The 18,062-nt window shown below is 43.9% G+C and overlaps 1 protein-coding gene across 1 annotated transcript; it reads left to right on the top strand.

Moving 5' to 3' along the window:
* The first annotated feature begins 234 nt into the window (after positions 1-234).
* Positions 235-1,301, top strand: LOC109215203. Its single transcript, XM_019379221.1, has 3 exons — positions 235-482; positions 572-1,028; positions 1,134-1,301. The coding sequence occupies exons 1-3, from the start codon at positions 235-237 to the stop codon at positions 1,299-1,301; spliced, it is 873 nt and encodes a 290-aa protein (XP_019234766.1).
* The last annotated feature ends 16,761 nt before the right edge of the window (positions 1,302-18,062 follow it).

Here is an 18,062-nt window from a genome sequence, read left to right as displayed (position 1 = left end):
GAGTGTCCTTCAATAGAAAGCTAGAGCAAAGTGGATACAACTGGGGGATTCAAACTCTAAGTACTTTACAACAGTGATAAAGGATAGAACTCAAAAGAGGCAAATCACAGAAATTATAACTTTGCTAGGAGACAAGATGACTAATCCCATGCTATCAAAAGAGAGATTGTTGATTTCTACAAAAGTTTAATGGGAACAACTGCCACTAATTTGAGTGACATCAACAGAACATAAATGAAGCATGGGACTACATTATCTCACCAACAAAGGGTTGATCTATGTGCAGAAGTAACCAATCAAGAGATTGTTGAGAGCCTCAAAGCAATTGGTGATGATAAAGACCCAGGCATTGATGGCTTTAATTTCTTCAAGAAAGCCTGGGATATTATCAGTATGCAGATCATAGATGCTATGAAAGAGTGCTTCTCAACTGAAAAACTCTATAAAGCCATAACTGTACTACTATTACATTGGTGCCTAAAGTGAATAAACCTACCACAGTCAAAAGGTACAGACCAATAGCCTGTTGTTCAATACTTTACAAGATGATCTCTTAAATCTTGGCTTCCAGATTACAGAAAGTCATACCTTACATCATCTGTGAGGCTCAAGCAGGCTTCATTCTTTGTAGAAAGATTGTCAATAATGTCATTCTATCTCATGAGCTAGTCAAAGTCCTACAAACAAGAGCTCAGATATCCCCTAGATGTATGAATAAGATTGATCTTCAGAAAGCTTACGACTCAGTAGAATGGATCTTCTTACAGCAGGTTATGGAGGATCTTAGGTTTACTGACAGATTTATTAGATGGATAATGGAATGTATTAAAACTGTCAACTATACAATTCTGGTGAACAAGGAAACCACAGAACCTTTCATTGCTGCTAAGGATCTTCGACAAGGAGATCATATCTCCCCTTTTCTCTTTGCTATAGTGATGGAATACTTTAGTAGATCACTGCATGGACTTAAGAAGGAGCCTGACTTCCAATATCATCCCAGATGTAGGAAGCTTGGTATCACTCATGTGAGTTTTGCTGATGACCTTCTGTTATTTTCTAAGGGTAATCTCTTTTCAGTGGCTTCACTTTATAAATGCTTTACTCAATTCTCTTAAGTATCATGCTTATAGGCTAATCTAGGAAAAAGTTCAGTATATTTTGGTGGTGTAAAGCAAGCTGTGAAAGACCACATAATGGCACAACTGGGATTTACAAGTGGATCCTTACTCTTCAAGTACACATGCATCCCTTTGTCTACAAAGAAAATAGCTCTCATACAGTGGCAACCATTGATTTAAAAGATCACAGCCAAGATTTCTTCCTAGACTGCTAAGAAGTTATCTTATGTTGGTCGTGTGCAGCTGCTCCAATCTGTAAACTTTGGCGTATAAGCATACTGGGCTCTGTGAGCACGTGATTTTTGCCCTAAGCAAATTAATTCCAAAAGTTTCAAATAATTGATTTCTTTATTATTTTACAATTTTTTGTGAATTTTTGTTTGAGTTTTTGTGTTAATTGGTTGCATTTTTCATAAAAAAATACAGAAAATATGCACATACATGTAGGGATTTTAATTTCACAATTGTTAGTATTAATTAGGTATTAATTAGATTTAGAATAATGAAAAAATATAATAATAAGTCTTGTTGCACTCTTAATTGTTATTTGTTGCGTTAGAGTTTTAAGTAATTTTTAGGAAGTTTAAATAGTTTAATTGAGTCTTTGTTTTGTTCTAGCATTTTTATAAAATTAAGAAAAAATGAATAAATACAAAATACAAAAATACAAAATGAAATACAAAAGAAATACAAAGGGGCTGCCAAAAATTGGGCCCAAATGGCTGAGCCCAAACAAAATAGGCTTGATCCGTCCCAGACCCGTCCAACCCTACCCGGTCCAATTCCTCAGCCCACGTGAAACGACGTCGTTTGGACTCGTTCAATCAGGACCGTCGAGGTTCTTTGATCGAACGGTCCTGAAGCTGGTTTTACTTAATATATATATGTCCGAAACACACCCCCCTACCCCTTCATTCATCTCTCCCGCACCCCCACCCTCATATCTCACCGGAAATCGCCACACCATAGCCCCACCGTACCCCACTGTATCTCCACCCCTTTGCCACCGTCCGCCGCCGGCCGAAAATCGCCGCCGCCGCCGGCGAAGCCCCAAATCACTCAAAAAATACACCCCGGCTTCCCCTTAACCTCCCCTTTATGGATCCGAGCATAGTTTTCCTCAAATCCTCCTCTAACTCTTCGAATAAAAGAAAACCTAGACGCCGCCTCCGCCGCGTACGGCGGCGTCGCCCAAAATTCCGCCCAAATTACACCCTGGGCTCCTCTTACCTTCCTATCCCTGAATCTTGAACTAATTTTTCTCAAAACCAACCGGATTTGCTCGAATCTTAGATCTAGGGTTCCGGATGAGGGTCTCGAAATTCCGTTGGGTAAATTGATCCTTACGTGATGATATTTGCCTATTTTTGACAAAGAATAGGCAAATAACATCACTTGGGGATCAAATTCGAGGGCGATTGAGGTCGGTTGCAGGGTCGTGTAAGTTTTTTCTTATACCTCTCTTTTACTGTTTTTGCTTTATTTATTTATTTATTTAGGTATTATTGATCTCTTCCAGTATTAGTTTAGGAATTATATTAGAATTGACTATATCTGAGTTTCCGTTTGCTCTTTAGTTTTGATTGTTTTCTTTAGTCTCTTAGAATTGATTCTGATTAAATATGACTCCTGTTTTCGAATACTGATATGATTCTTACTTGATTGTTACATGTCCAAATAGTTCGTTAATTGAAAACAATACAGATTTTAAAAGAATAAGCTAGTTCTGTTAAATTGTGAACACTGCCAGGTTTAGGTCAAGCTAACCATAGTCAGTAATAACTAAGTTATGAGGTTTAGTTTTAGTTGGTATGGTTCAGTAATTCTGGTACAATTAAAGGGTAGTTTGGGTAGGGAAAAGGGTAGTTTTATTAGGAATAGTAATTGTAAAGGTAAGGGGAGGGTAGTGTAGGGATTATAATAGGTATAGGATCTTCTAGAACAAGACTTTAGTGTAGCTTTGGTAAAATAAGTGTTGTTACTTGGGTAATAAGTTTTAAAAATGAGGGACTAAGAAGCTAAATAAGAAAGGGACTAAAAAGAAAACTAAAATCTGAAGTTAACCTTAGGTTTTGCCTATAAAAAAGCATATACACTGCCTTGTTGGAGAAGGACCTCGGAAAATTTCAAAGAAAAAAAAAATCTGAATCCTGAAGTCCAAATTTCTTTTAGATCTCATTCAAGCAGAAATCAAAAACAGAAAGCACACAAAATAGGAGTTAAAATGGTCTTGATTCTGAGTGAATTTTAAGCTCGAGTGAGCAGTCTTTTGAGTCCTTTGTTTGCTGAGAGTTTTAAAAGGAGTTTTGTGGTCATTTTTGAGTCTAGTTGGGTAAATTTGACACTGTTCTGGGTGGTCTATCCATCCTACTCGAATTGAAACACTTCTGCACTCATTTCTGGGTTGAAACTGTCTGAGTGGTTGCTGCTTGAGTTTCAATTGCTGCTGATTGCTTTGCTGTAGCTAACTTCTCCTCCTTTTACTTAATTCACACTTCAGGTACACAGCTTTGAACTCGCATCAGTGTAACTTTGAGCTGGAAATTTAGGGCAATGTGTATAAGCCTACTTGTGAAATCAAAAGAATTTGGTGTTTCATCTGATTGTTCCTACAGCCATGATTAGTTTCAATATTTAGATGCAAACTCATGTGAACTAGTATTTACTGGATTAACTAGGACAATTTGTATAAATAGGACTGTTGGACTGTTCTGAGTTTGTTTTGAATCGTTGTGAATTCTGATAGAAGGAACAGCAGTGTTCCATGATAATAGGTTGTTTAAATCTTTACATTTAATTAGGTGGTATATGCATAAGTCTGTTGTTGAATCACAATGGAGAACCAGGTTTCGTCCGTGAGCTTATATATTAGCATATAATTTTGTCCTTAAAAACTTTTGATCCATATGTTCACCCTTGGACAGATTCGAAAATTAAACTAGCAAACTGGAAGTCTTAACAAACAATATAAAATAGTTGTAGCATCGGCAGTCAATATCCGATCTCGGATTAATACCAGACCTTGCACCAATTTGAATTCTGTTTCTGGGCTCAAACACAAGGCCCAAGCAATTAGTGTTCATCTTTGTAGCTGAACTTTGTACGAGATATTCTTTGTGGGCTTAGGGCCCTTCAATGGTGAGCCCAATCGCACAAGCAGCTCACTTCGCTGAGTCTAAATCCAGACTCACATCCTGTTGGGCTTTATCATTTTGGAATGGGTTTTAAGATTAATTCTTAATTGAAAATAGTACCGGGTTTGGGTTGTCCAAGTTAGGTAGCACCTTTGAATTAAGAGGTCTTCCTCTTGTTCAAATGTGGACTTGAGCTGGGAGCCTAAATTATTTTTAATAAATGAGAGTTCATAATACTGATTAATTAGGCCCTTTTAGAAACTAATAGAAAATAATAGTCCCTTTTAGGATGACCTTTTTAAAACGAGATGTGCCGCGCCAAACAAAATTCATAAATTGCGTGGCTCTCTTTAAATGTTATATTAAAACACGTAGAATTCGGGACGCGCCGTCTAGCGAATTTCACGGCTTCCCTCAAAGTTAATAAGACGCTAGCCACTGTAGGCGTGCTTTTAATAATTTTACCTTCTTAAACTCGGATGTGCATTTCGCGCAACCCAAATCCAAATCCTAAAGTGTTGAATAAGAGGTGTTGAGGATCCGGGTGCATTTCATGTGACGTGATCCAAAAACACGCTCTTAAACGGCGTTCACTTCCGTAAAAAGTAAATAAAAGCGGTAAATAATTTATAAAATTGCACTATAGGTTTGAATATGTATAAAATCAGAATTTTAGCCATTTATAATAATTTAAGCGACCGTGCTAGAACCACGGGATCCGGGGGTGCCTAACACCTTCCCTCGGGTCAACAGAATTCCTTATTCAGAATTTCTGGTTCGCAGACTCCAATTGGGAAGTCGAATTTTTCCTCGATTTGGGATTTAAATTAAACCGGTGACTTGGGACACCAAAAGCCAATCCTATCCCAAGTGGCGACTCTAAGAAATAAATAAATAATCCCATTTCGAATAATGTCACTTTAAATGGAAAAACTTCCTTATACATTATCCTTCGGGGTAGGTGTGTAAAAAAGAGGTGTGACAGGCTCAATTGTTTATCTTACCTGCTAAGGTACTGAAAACGATAGAGGTATTTTGTAGAAGTTACATCTGGTCTAGAACTAATACAATAACCAAGAAGTCCTTAGTAGCATGGGAAAAGATCCGTACTCCCAAGTCAGCTGGTGGACTTAATCTCATCAACCTTCCTCTGTGGAACAAAGCAGCTATTGCCAAATCTTGCTGGGACTTAGCACATAAACAGGACAAGCTATGATAAGGTGGATCAATGCATATTATATCAAACACCAGCAGCTCCAACAGATACCTACACCTCAGCAAGCCAGTTGGATGGTGAGACAAATAATTAGGTCCAGAGCAACTCTGCTGCAGACACAAAATATACATGACAACAGGAAAAGTATCATTAGACAAATATAGATGCAGCTCCTAGGTGAGTTACCAAGAGTAAGCTGGAAATGTCTGAATTTCCAGAATACTACTAGGCCAAAGGCAGTCTTCACTATGTGGTTGTTGCTCCATGGTAGATTGCCAACTAAAGATAGGCGTGCTAGCCAGCTGGGGTATTGTTGTTACCTCTTAATGTGTTATGTGTCAAGATCAGGATGAATCAAGGGAACACCTCTTTGTACATGCCCATACACTATAGAACTTTGGAAGAAAGTACTGTCTTGGGTCCAAAGAGCACATATGTCTGCCACTTGCTGGGATCAACATCTTTAGTGGAACATCAAACAAGGAAAAGGGAAGTTCAAGAAGGCTAGCATCTTCAAAATGATCTATGTTGAGATTTCGCATGCAATATAGATAGAAATTAAAGAAACACACGTATATTTGAGCAAAGGTATCGAGGAGATGATGTCCTGGTGCGTGAGATAGCACACATATGCAATGCTAGAGTAGCTACTCGAGCTAGTAGTTACATACAACAGTTTTGGCTAGGAACAAAGTAGATTGAATAGTTTGTTTGTAAATAGCTTGTTTTGTCTTTTAGTTTTGAGATAGCCAGCTGAGTTAGCATGGCTATGGTTTTGTACCGTCTTTCTTTGGTGAATAATACAAAAGAAATTTAATTACAAAAAAAAAAAAAAACCAACATAAAAGAGATCATTTTTTACGGTAATAAATTTTAAATTGCCTGAAGAAACATTTTGTAGTATTATTTTAGGTTTTTTAACATGTCCCCTAACGCGATTACCTGATTATTTTCTTTGAATCAATCACACTGATATACGTTAATCAGTAACTGCATAACTCGAACTAAACAGTAAAGACTCTTATATATTATAATGTTCAAAGTTAATTATTTCCTTTATTGCATTTTATGTGATATAATTTTTTTTTAATTTATATCAAAAATAAATAATTTTATAATTAGAAATAAGTGAATTTTAACCTTTTCTTACACTAACTACTGACATGATTTTATTTCAATAGAAATGTCTATGTCGTGTTTTTTAATTAAAAGTTTTATTTCATTCTTAAATTTCGTTCTCAATAAATTACCTTCACGTAAAAATAAAACGGAGAAAGTACATGGATGAAATTATCCAAAATTTACTCTTTTCTTAGATTGTATGCTTATTAAATAAAGAAATAATATGATTCGGATCATGACCCGCATTCTCTTAGACTTTGTCCGGTGAATTCCCATCATAGAGACCAAACCACTTTTGTGTACAAATGGCGGTGAGTGGTGACAAGCTGGGGGTGGGGTGGGGGTTGAGGGGGTGGAGGGGTTTCTAGTTCTCAAGTAATATCAACGTAAGGGAAAACCAACAAGGATTATGATGGTCGCTGCCAAAAAAAATTGAAGTTAGCTGTTAACGTCATTATAAATTTGTCACTAAATTGGTTATAGCTAATATAATTTTTTATAATATATCGCTAATCTATCACTAAATATGATTGACGATAGATTTTACTATAACTTGCCCTCGTTGACTTTTGAATTTCCATTGTTTTATTCGTAAATTATTATAAGGATTTTGGTTTTTCTTTATTTGCATGCTTTCATCCCCTACACGTCATTGCTTTCATGTTTTTCTTCAAAAAAATATTTCCACATATTTAACAAATTAATCGAAAAGGCTGATCAACTTAGTAGTGGAACAATGTCACTAAAATTTGAACTCGCAACAATACAATTTAAATTTTAACCTCTTATCAACGAAATACCGACGCTATAGATAGTTTCATGAATTCATCCCTACTAACTGTAAAATTCATGAGAATAGTGTGATAAAGCAATACTTTCAATTGGAAAAGATGTTTGGTTGTTAGGGACCTTTTTCGGTTGAGTATCGTTCTTTACTAACATAATAATAATTGTATAGGGTCAAATTTGACCCTCAGCATCTCTACGTCAGTGGGTACGCCCAATAAGTGTACGCCTACCAACGTAGCGGGTACGACTCGTCCGTGGGGGCAAAAGCGACATCGTTTAGGAATCAGTGTCTTCACTAGGGAGACGTGACCTATCTTTGTAACTTTTTGATTCTTTCGAGGAAGGTCTCCTATTATATAAAGGAGACCTTCACATTGTAAAAGGGGGCATCTGATCTAATACAACTCTCTCATTTTTCTGGCTTTCTCTCTCTATCTCTACTTCAAACGAACGTATCTTATTGAGTTCACACTGTCTCTTTGCAATACTAGATCTACAACAATATTATCATCTTTGCATCTCTAGGATTATTATATTTGATTACGATTTACCCTTTTCCTATTTTTGATTGTTTTTTAGCTTACAAAGTATATTGTTAACTTTTGAGCCAAATAATTTGGCGCCGTCTGTGGGGATTTCGAGAATCAAAACCATAGTATCCACCTAGAGATCAACCAACTACCATTCTCTACACCACCAAAACAGAAAATGGCCGAAAATAACACAAGATCGAAAGCTATATTGGGTGTCACTACCAATCTCCTTGGCCCTCTCAACGAGGCCAGTGACGATGGCTTCTTGAATGCAACCCCTAGCATCACACCGGGTGCAGAGATCTCACCTTCCCCATCCGAAGGTCTGACGATCTTGCACGAAAAAGGAGCTTCCACATCTGCGGTTACGGAAGCACCCTCAGCGGTCAAAGAGCTACTGGAAAGATGGCTAACAAGTGCTCTAAGTGGCTTGGTTGAGAGGTCACCACAAAATAACATCGGATGTACACCAACGGTAGGTAACACTGCTGCCGTGGGTGAACCAGAAGTTACACTAGCGAATAACAAACCCATCGAGACACAGACCAACGATGGCACGCTAACAGCCATCCCAAAGAAGATGGAAGAAATGGAAAATGAAAACAAGGGGCTCCGTGGTCAGATGAAGGAACATCAGGAGAGGGTCGACAAGATCCCCGGTGCTCCCAAGTTGCTACCAAAACGCGACGTGGGAAGGTTCGTTGAACAACCATATACTGAAGAAGCTGCCCCTCACTCCACCCCAAAAACCTTCAAGATGCCACCCTACTTGAGGGTATATGACGGAACCACAGATCCCGAGGATCATCTGATCCACTACGTCACCGCTCTGAAGGGCAACGACCTATCGAAAGAACAGGTACCGTCGGTACTGCTGAAAAAGTTTGGCGAGACGTTGACAGGAGGGGCCTTAACATGGTACTCTCAGCTACCGGCTAAGGCAATATCAACGTTCGAAGAAATGGCGGATAAGTTCGTCACAGCCTATGCAGGCGCGAAGAAAGCGGAGGCCAGGGTCAACGACATCTTCGCCGTCAGGCAAAACATAGGAGAGGGACTCAGGGACTTCCTGGCAAGGTTTAACAGGGTAAGGATGAGTCTACCAAAAGTATCGGAAGGTATAGCAGTCGCCGCTTTCCAAAACGGGCTAAGCAGAGATAGTTCGAGGGCAACCAAGAAGCTGCTGAGCCGCCTCATGAAATATCCCCCTACCACATGGGAGGAAATCCACAACGCCTATTGCGCCGAGGTACGAGCGGACGAGGACGATCTTAATGGGCCGACCCAACGGCTAACAGCGATACACTCGGAAACGAGGAGAGATCGACGGAACAAAGGACGACGAGAACAACTCTCCCGCTTCAACAAAGATCGACATCAGCCATACACCAGATCCTCCCATCCGCCACCAAAGCATACAGACGCGCTACAGCGACACGTCGCCCCACTCCGAAACGAAAGAGGTACGCCCCCTTTATTAACCGCCCATAACTTTTGTGTATCTCCTTCAGAAATAGTGTACGCACTGGAGAAGCTGGGCACCAAGGTGCATTGGCCGCAGAAGATGAAATCAGACCCTGCCACAAGGAAATCAAACGCCCTATGTGAGTTCCATCAGGAATGAGGACACAAAACCGAAGACTGCATAGGCCTACGGCAAGAGGTGGTCAGGATGCTGAACCAGGGATACCTGAGGGAGTTACTCAGTGACAAAGGGAAAATCAACTTTGCACGCGGACGGGAACAACCCCACGGGCCGCCGAAGCCACCTTCCCCAGAGCGCACGATAAACATGATCGTCGGAGGCGGCGACGAGTCAGTGATCAATCACGTCAAGCTCGCCACCACACACATATTAAAGCGGACCATCGCCCATGAGCGGTATGACGACTTCGAAGATAGTATCACCTTCGATAAGTCTGATGCCGACGGTTTGTCTTTCCCTCATTATGATGCTTTAGTTATCAACTTTACATATCGCTGATACGGATGTTAAAAGAGTCATGATCGATGACGGAAAGTGGCGCCTGTATTATCCACCCCAAGGGTCCTCGTACAAATGGGACTCGAGGATAGGGTAATACCGCGCTGCATAACACTAACGGTTTTAACAATTGCAGTGGAACGGACGTCCGGAGAAATAGCACTACCCGTCCTAGGCGGGAGGAGTCACGCTGGAAACAACTTTCCAGTGATGAACCAAGAAACGGCGTACACGTCATCATAGGACGCCCGTGATACACGCCATGCGAGCGGTCCTTCAAGCCTCTACCAAGTGATCGAATTTCCTACCCCCATGGGGAGTATTCAGTATTCGAGGCGAGTCACGCACCGCACAAGAATGCTACAAAATAGCCCAAGGCTGCGCCCACACCCAACAGCTAAAGGGGGCGAGCAAGGAGGCATAGCAATTAGCCGTGTCGGGGACTAAGGTCAACCCGAACAACGGACGCATCAAAGACCCCGACGTCGTGGAAGTGCCTATAAAGCAACGTCGAAGATCTCGACCAGTCCAATTGGACTAAAACCAATCTTACAAAGAAAGCCTATATCGGCAAGGTCTCACCAACCCAAGTAAGTATTGTGAATTCTTAACTACCATGCAGATTTGTTTCGCCTTTTCCATTCAGATATGCCGGAATCCCGCGAGACATCGCCACCACACAAGCTGAATGTCGTCCACTAATCCGCCCGTGCGACAGATGAGAGAAATTCAACGCCGCTATCAATGAAGCGTCAGTAAGGAAGTAGACGAGCTACCTGGCCAACGGCTCCATTAGAGAATCAAAGTACCCCGAGGGGTCGCCAATTTTGCATGGTAAAAAGAAAAATGGAAGTGGAGAATGTGTGTGGATTTCACTGATCTGAACAAGGCATGCCCAAAGATCATTCCCACTACACCACATCGACCAACTGATCGACGCACTTCAGGACATGAACTACTGAGCTTCCTAGAGCCTACTCCGGCTACAATCAAATTCATGATGGCCGAGGAGGACCAAGAGAAGACAACTTTCATCACCCACACAGGGACCTTACTGCTACAAGATATGCCCTTCGGGCTCAAAATGCAGGGGCTACGTACCAGAGACTAGTAACTAGAATGTTCAAAGAGCAGCTCGTAAGACTATGGAAGTCTATATCGACGACATGCTGGTAAAGTCGACAAGAAAAAGAAGACCACATCGACCATGCTGAAAGAAACCTTCGAGATATTGAGAAGATACGTGATGAAACTGAACCCGAGAAATGCGCCTTCGAGCGTGGCATCAGAAAATTCTTAGGGTTTCTCGTATCGCAACGAGGTATCGAAGTCAATCCAGATCAGATCAAAGGCGATAGACGCAATACCCGAGATACTGAACAGCAAAAGCAGTGCAAAAGTGACGGGGGTCGAATAGCCGCCTTGTCTAGGTTCATCTCACGGTCCTCCGACAGATGCATAAGTTTTTCAATGTGCTGAGAAAGGACAAGGGTTACGTGGAATGAGGAATGCATCGAGGCCCTAAGGAAATTGAAAGCGTACCTATCTTCACCGCCACTGCTAGCCAAAGCAAATCCAGCGCAGGCCAACTGCTGGTATATTTGGCCGTATCCGAGGTCGTCGTAGCGCAGTCCTAGTTCGTGAAAAATGAAGGTACACAAATCTCCTATTTACTATATTAGCAAACCTTAGTGGACGCCGAAAACGGTATCCACACCTTGAAAAATTGGCTTTGGCATTGGTCGTAGCTTCACGGAAAGCTCTGACGCTATTTCCAATGCCACCCACATAAGGTAGTGACGACCTTCCCCTTGAGAAGTATCCTACAGCAAGCCTGAGTTATCAGGCAGACTCGCCCGAATGGGTCCATAGAGCTCAGTGAGCACGATATCTCATATCATCCAGAAAACGCCATCAAGTCGCAAGACTTGCCGACTTCATAGCCGACTTCACGCAGAGATAACTACCAGAGGCGGAATTGGAGGCATGCCGTGCCCCCTCCATGCGCACTAGGACTCTTTACACAACAAATTGATTGGCGCCGCATGCCTCGGGATCGGGCTAGGACTCATTCTCGAGGTCCCCACGGGCGAAACAATTCGCCAGTCCATACGATGCCCCGAGATGACTAACAACGAAGCCGAGTACGAGGCTGTTATTGCAGGTTTGAAACTAGCCATCAAGTATGGAGCTCGACGACTCGTTCTCCATTGCGACTCTCAACTCGTGGTGAACCAGGTCACCGGGACTTACCAAATCAAGGAGCAGAGGTTACAAAAATACCAGTCAGAAATCCACAAGTTAATGACCGAGTTCGACGAGTGCCGCTTCGAACAAGTTCCGAGAGCACAGAACGTTGAAGCAGACGGCCTAGCAAAATTGGCCGCAGCCACTAAAAACTTCAACAAAGAAAGCGTGGTCACCCTCCTCCATTCAGCCATTGATCACACTGGGGTACTCTCTTTAAATTTGACTTGGGACTGGCGCAACCAATTTGTATCCTATCTGCAGGATGGAACACTCCCACTCGACAAAAAAGAAGCCAAGAAGCTCCGCGTACAGGCCGCCCGGTATTGCCTGATAAACCACGAGCTCTACAAAAGGACGTTTGGCGGACCCCTGGCCAAGTGTCTAGGGCCGCAACAAACGCGACCAGTGCTCGAAGAGGTACATGAAGGTCATTGCGGTGCCCATACGGGCAACCGCGCCCTCGTGCGCTGCATAATACGAGCCGGCTATTATTGGCCCACTATGAAGAAAGACGCAGCGGAATATGTTCGCCGATGCGAACAATGCCAAAAGTATGCCCCCATGATACACCAACCAGGAGAACCACTTCACTCGGTCACTTCCCCATGGCCCTTCATCAAATGGGGAATGGACATAGTCGGTCCCCTACCAGCGGGACGAGGAAAGGTACGATTTCTATTAGTTTTAACTGACTATTTTTCCAAGTGGGTGGAAGCAGGTGCGTACGCCCAAATACGCGAACAGGAAGTGATCGACTTCATATGGAAAAATATTATATGCCGCTTCGGCATCCCCAAAGAAATCAGTTGTGACAACGAACGACAGTTCATCGGCCAAAAAACAACCGAATTCTTCGAGAAATGGCGCATCAAGAGGATACTCTCCACGCCATATCACCCTGCCGCCAACGGCCAAGCGGAATCCTCCAACAAAACAATATTAAACATACTAAAGAAGAAACTCGAGGACGCCAAAGGGCTATGGCCCGAGCTGCTACCCGAAGTGTTGTGGGCACACAGGACCACACCCAAATCCAGCACGGGGGAAACACCGTACTCGCTGGTCTACGGAACCGATGCGGTCATACCCGTCGAGGTCGGCGAACCAAGCCTAAGATATTCACACACCAGTGGAACAGAAAACGACACAAACAGGCTCCAAGACCTCGACAAAGCTGAGGAAAGGAGAGAAATGGCCCATATCAGAATGGTGGCCCAAAAGCAACAAGTCGAAAGGTACTACAACAAGAGGGCCAAAATAAGACCACTCAAGGTGGGAGACTATGTCCTTAAAGCCAAGACATTGGCATCCAAAGACCCAAGTGAAGGGAAACTGGGCACCAACTGGGAAAGACCCTACAAAATCACAGCAGTAGCCGGCAAAGGCGCATTCCAGTTGGAAACAATGGAAGGGAAAACACTCCAAAACAACTGGAACGTTACTCACCTCAAGTATTTCCACTTCTGAAAGGCGTCTCCCGAGTCGTACTCTTTTTCCCTTACCCGAGTTTTGTCCCAATTGGGTTTTCTCGGGGAGGTTTTTAACGAGGCGGCAGAGGGGACACTTGGAGATACTTGCGAAACAAGTTTATCATATCAACCTCTCCATACGACCTCCAGGCCGACATGATAAAGGGACTGGACTAGCTTGATCTCCAATGTATGAAAGGCTACGGCCATCTCCAATGTATGAAAGGCTACGGCCATCTCCAATGTATGAAAGGCTACGGCCATCTCCAATGTATGAAAGGCTACGGCCATCCCCAATGTGTGAAAGGCTACGGCCACCTCCAATGTGTGAAAGGCTAAGGCCATCAACTATATTATGGCTAAGGCCATCACCGCCAACGGTCGACCTAGATTCGACTACGGTGAGTAAACGATTCGACGACAGTCGAAGTCGCCTACATGGCTAAGGCCATCAATTATATTATGGCTAAGGCCATCGCCGCCAACGGTCGACCTAGATTCGACTACGATGAGTAAACGACTCGACGACAGTCGAAGTCGCCCACATGGATAAGGCCATCAATTATATTATGGCTAAGGCCATCACCGCCAACGGTCGACCTAGATTCGACTACGGTAAGTAAACGACTCGACGACAGTCGAAGTCGCCCACATGGCTAAGGCCATCAATTATATTATGGCTAAGGCCATCGCCGCCAACGGTCGACCTAGATTCGACTGCGGTGGGTAAAACGACCCAACGACAGTCGAAGTTACGCACATGGCTAAGGCCATCAACAATATTAAAGGCCAAAAATAAAAGGTACAGAAAGAAAAGAATAACAGCAAAAGTATAACTTCCATTATCATCCAAAAATACATGTACAAAAGGACTTATTTACGTCTCAAAATACAGCAAAACAAAATGAATACAAGTCCTAAGGGGCTTCGCCATTCGGTTTACCGCCTCCCGTCGGATTGCCATCTCGTCCATTGCCGTCCTCGGCCTGATAGGCCGCAGAGATCCAAGAGCCGGATTCTAGACGGTTGACGTCTTCGGAGTTATAGCCCGCCCGGTCTGGGGAATCAGAACTATACCCACAAGTTTCACGGGCGACACGGACTATGCGCCGTTGCTCTTGAACCTCCGCCTCAGTAGCTCGACCCGCAGCTAAGAACTCCTCGAATACGACCAATCTGGCCTCGGCGTACACCCACATGTCATGCGCCTCACGATGCGCATCCTCATCAGGCCTTGGTGCAGCACTCCGCTTGAGAACTTCATTCTCAGCCGCCTTGGCATCGAGTTCGGCGGTCATAGCGGCAACCTTGATCCGCAAATCAGTAGCTTCCGCCGCTACCCCACGGCCAACCTCCAACTCTTCTTCCTTAGACTGGAGAAGAGTCTCCAACTCAATGTTCCGAGCTAGGGCGGTCATCAGCTGCTCGTCGATCTGCTCCAACTCGGCCACCCTCCGTTTCAGCTGGGCCTCCGACTGCTCCAAACCCTCACGGAAAACCCGAAATTTCGGGTCCTGTTTGAGTAGGTCCGCCAGTGCCAGATGCTTGACACGGCACCGCCGATATTTCTTCACCACCTTGTTAAAGGTGGCTGCCTTCCTTTGCGCTCGCCGCCCCCTCTCTATCTCCAATATGAGAGTCTAAAAAAAAGAGAGGAAAAGGAGGAAAGGCAAGTCAGTATGCATCAAAGTTTACTTTACGGTACATGAAGAAAATCGAAAAATACCTGCAAGGCCGCGCCGGCAACCCTCCGGGATAGTTCCCCGTCGCTAACCCCTTGTAACGTTTCACGCTCAGTGGCCGCACATAGCAGGGTCATATCCATTGCGGCCTGCTCGCTGTGTTGCAACAGGTTATACCCTCCTGGGATCAGAATTCGGCGGTTAGATCTACCTGCCGTCATCTCCACACGGGCCGGACCCCGCATTAACGCATCTGCATTCGCCTAGGTGGCCTTAGGGCCCACCCTCTCGGCATCATCACCTGCTTCTCCAACGGCAGCCGACGAGCCACTCTCCGGAATGCGTGGTGGGCTGGCATCGAGAACCGCCCCCCCTTGGGGAGCCGACCTCCCGGAATGGATGGCATCCGCCATAAAAACTGGCCTTGACTCCCGATGGGGCTCGCTCGCCCCCTCGTCTTCTGAGGCTATCCCCTTGCCGGTTATCAACCGACGTCTTTTCCTTTCTGGCGGCTCCTCGCTCTCAGAATTCTCCTCCACAGCCCGTGGGGATGGCATTGAAGGAGTCGCTCCCCTCATGGACGCCGCCACGGGCAGCGGTTGAGGAATCCCCGCAGCGCCCTTACTGGGCGTACCACAGGGTATATACCCGTCTTCAGAATCAGTTCCCGCCCCAGGTAAGGTGACGACGTTCTTTTTCTCCTTCTTAGGAGCGCTCCGACCTGCCAACACGAATAAGTCGGGAAATGAGAACGTAGGGAATTCCCAAATCGTAGCCAAAGAATTACCTGACGGGCCGTACTGTTGAAGAAATGCAGCCCAGGTACGGCATTCCTCTGCATAAGGTATTATTCTTTCCACCCACGATTTAATGTCATCAATGAGCTGGGGTGGAGAAGCCCTCTCTGCGAATAAAAAAGGAAGAAAAGCAAAGAAATCATAATGGCCATATGGTCAAAAGCGCAAGCAGCCCTGAATTCTACGAATAGAAATACTTACGTTCTGGATTCCATCTTTCCGGGAACCCTTCGGGATTCGACACCAGGTGCTCCATCCTGATGTAGAAATACTTACGCCAAAAGCGGCGGTTGGGCTTATCATCGGCTTTAACAACTAAGCCCCTTGTGCCCCGACCTTTTAACTGCAGCATGGTACCCCTCAGGTAACCAGAGCTGAATAACTGTAAGAGGTGGTTGACCGAGACGCTGCATTCAGCCCTGGCCGTATAAGTGGTCATAATACGGCACACCTTCAAGGTATAAGGAGTGAGCTGGGCCGGACACACATTATAAAAACGGCAAAGCTCCTCCATCAGAGGGTAGATTGGAAGATTGTAACCGATCAAGAACGGGTACTCATAGAATGTGCAATATCCAGGCCGGTGGACATTGGCATAGTCCGTCCCGGCCGGAACCATTTCCACGTGGTCCGGAATATGGTGCGTCTCTCGAAGATCATCTAATGAGATTGTAATACAACACTGTGCTCCCAGGGAAGGTCAGGGCTTTTAGTTGGAAAATCCCTGCGAACATGCGTCTCCTTCGGAAGGACGTTGTCTACGCTGAGAGGAACAAGGGCCTTCTCCGCCTTTTCCCCTTCACCACCGGAAGATGGCGGAACCCTAGACGGGGCATTATCTTTGGACTTTTTACTACTCTGTCCGCGTTTTGTCATGATTATACTACTTAAGAAACGAAGCACTGACGATAGGAAGTGTGGTTTCAACAGAAGTGGGAGAGTCCCTCACAAAATAACGGTTACAGTAAAGAAAGACAAAGGGGTATATCAGAAAATGCTTTCCGAAGGATTGAAAGTGGAATCAAATCGAACCTCTCTCATACTTATAGGGATAAGTTGCACAGGAATCGAAGAGTCATGATTCAAAACGTGCGCCAGAAACCAAAATGTCACATTATCCTCTGAACCGCCTCGGGGGCAAATATAATAATGATGCATACAGGCGATGACGTCATTCCAAAAAGGAAGCCGCGCGTCAGTGGCTCAACAACGTCATATATTTCACTTCATTCGTATTGCCGCCCCGGGTCGAGGTCAAATTCTCCTAAGCCGAGGTTCACGTTCCGCCCATCGAAGACGCCCACCGAATGCGTCTCCAACGAGCGAAGGGACTAACTGTATAGGGTCAAATTTGACCCTCAGCATCTCTACGCCAGTGGGTACGCCCAATGAGTGTACGCCTACCAACGTAGCAGGTACGACTCGGCCGTGGGGGCAAAAGCGACATCGTTTAGGACTCAGTGTCTTCACTAGGGAGACGTGACCTATCTTTGTAACTTTTTGATTCTTTCGAGGAAGGTCTCCTATTATATAAAGGAGACCTTCACATTGTAAAAGAGGGTCTAATACAACTCTCTCATTTTTCTGGCTTTCTCTCTCTATCTCTACTTCAAACGAACGTATCTTATTGAGTTCACACTGTCTCTTTGCAATACTAGATCTACAACAATATTATCATCTTTGCATCTCTAGGATTATTATATTTGATTACGATTTACCCTTTTCCTATTTTTGATTGTTTTTTAGCTTACAAAGTATATTGTTAACTTTTGAGCCAAACAGTAATAATAATAATAATAATAATAAAATTTAAAGAAATAAAAGAAATTCTCGAAACAAAAGGAATGAAGATAAAATTAACGTGGCCATCCAGTGTTAAAGAAAGTATAAAATTTACCTGCACATGGTATTTACTGAATCAAATAAAGGTGAGGTTTCGGGTTTGAGCTATTAGTATACTCCCTC

The sequence above is a fragment of the Nicotiana attenuata genome, unplaced genomic scaffold, assembly GCF_001879085.1.
Source record: "Nicotiana attenuata strain UT unplaced genomic scaffold, NIATTr2, whole genome shotgun sequence".
NCBI classification, from domain to species: Eukaryota; Viridiplantae; Streptophyta; class Magnoliopsida; order Solanales; family Solanaceae; genus Nicotiana; species Nicotiana attenuata.
This window is presented reverse-complemented; position numbering and strand designations above follow the sequence as displayed.

What these genes read in the sequence shown, in the direction of transcription:
- LOC109215203 (XM_019379221.1), top strand. Translation starts at nt 235, where the DNA reads ATGAAGCATGGGACTACATTATCTCACCAACAAAGGGTTGATCTATGT. An exon ending in CTATTACATTGGTGCCTAAA is followed by an intron (nt 483 to 571) that starts GTGAATAAACCT and finishes CTTGGCTTCCAG; the next exon opens with ATTACAGAAAGTCATACCTT. An exon ending in GGAAGCTTGGTATCACTCAT is followed by an intron (nt 1,029 to 1,133) that starts GTGAGTTTTGCT and finishes TCATGCTTATAG; the next exon opens with GCTAATCTAGGAAAAAGTTC.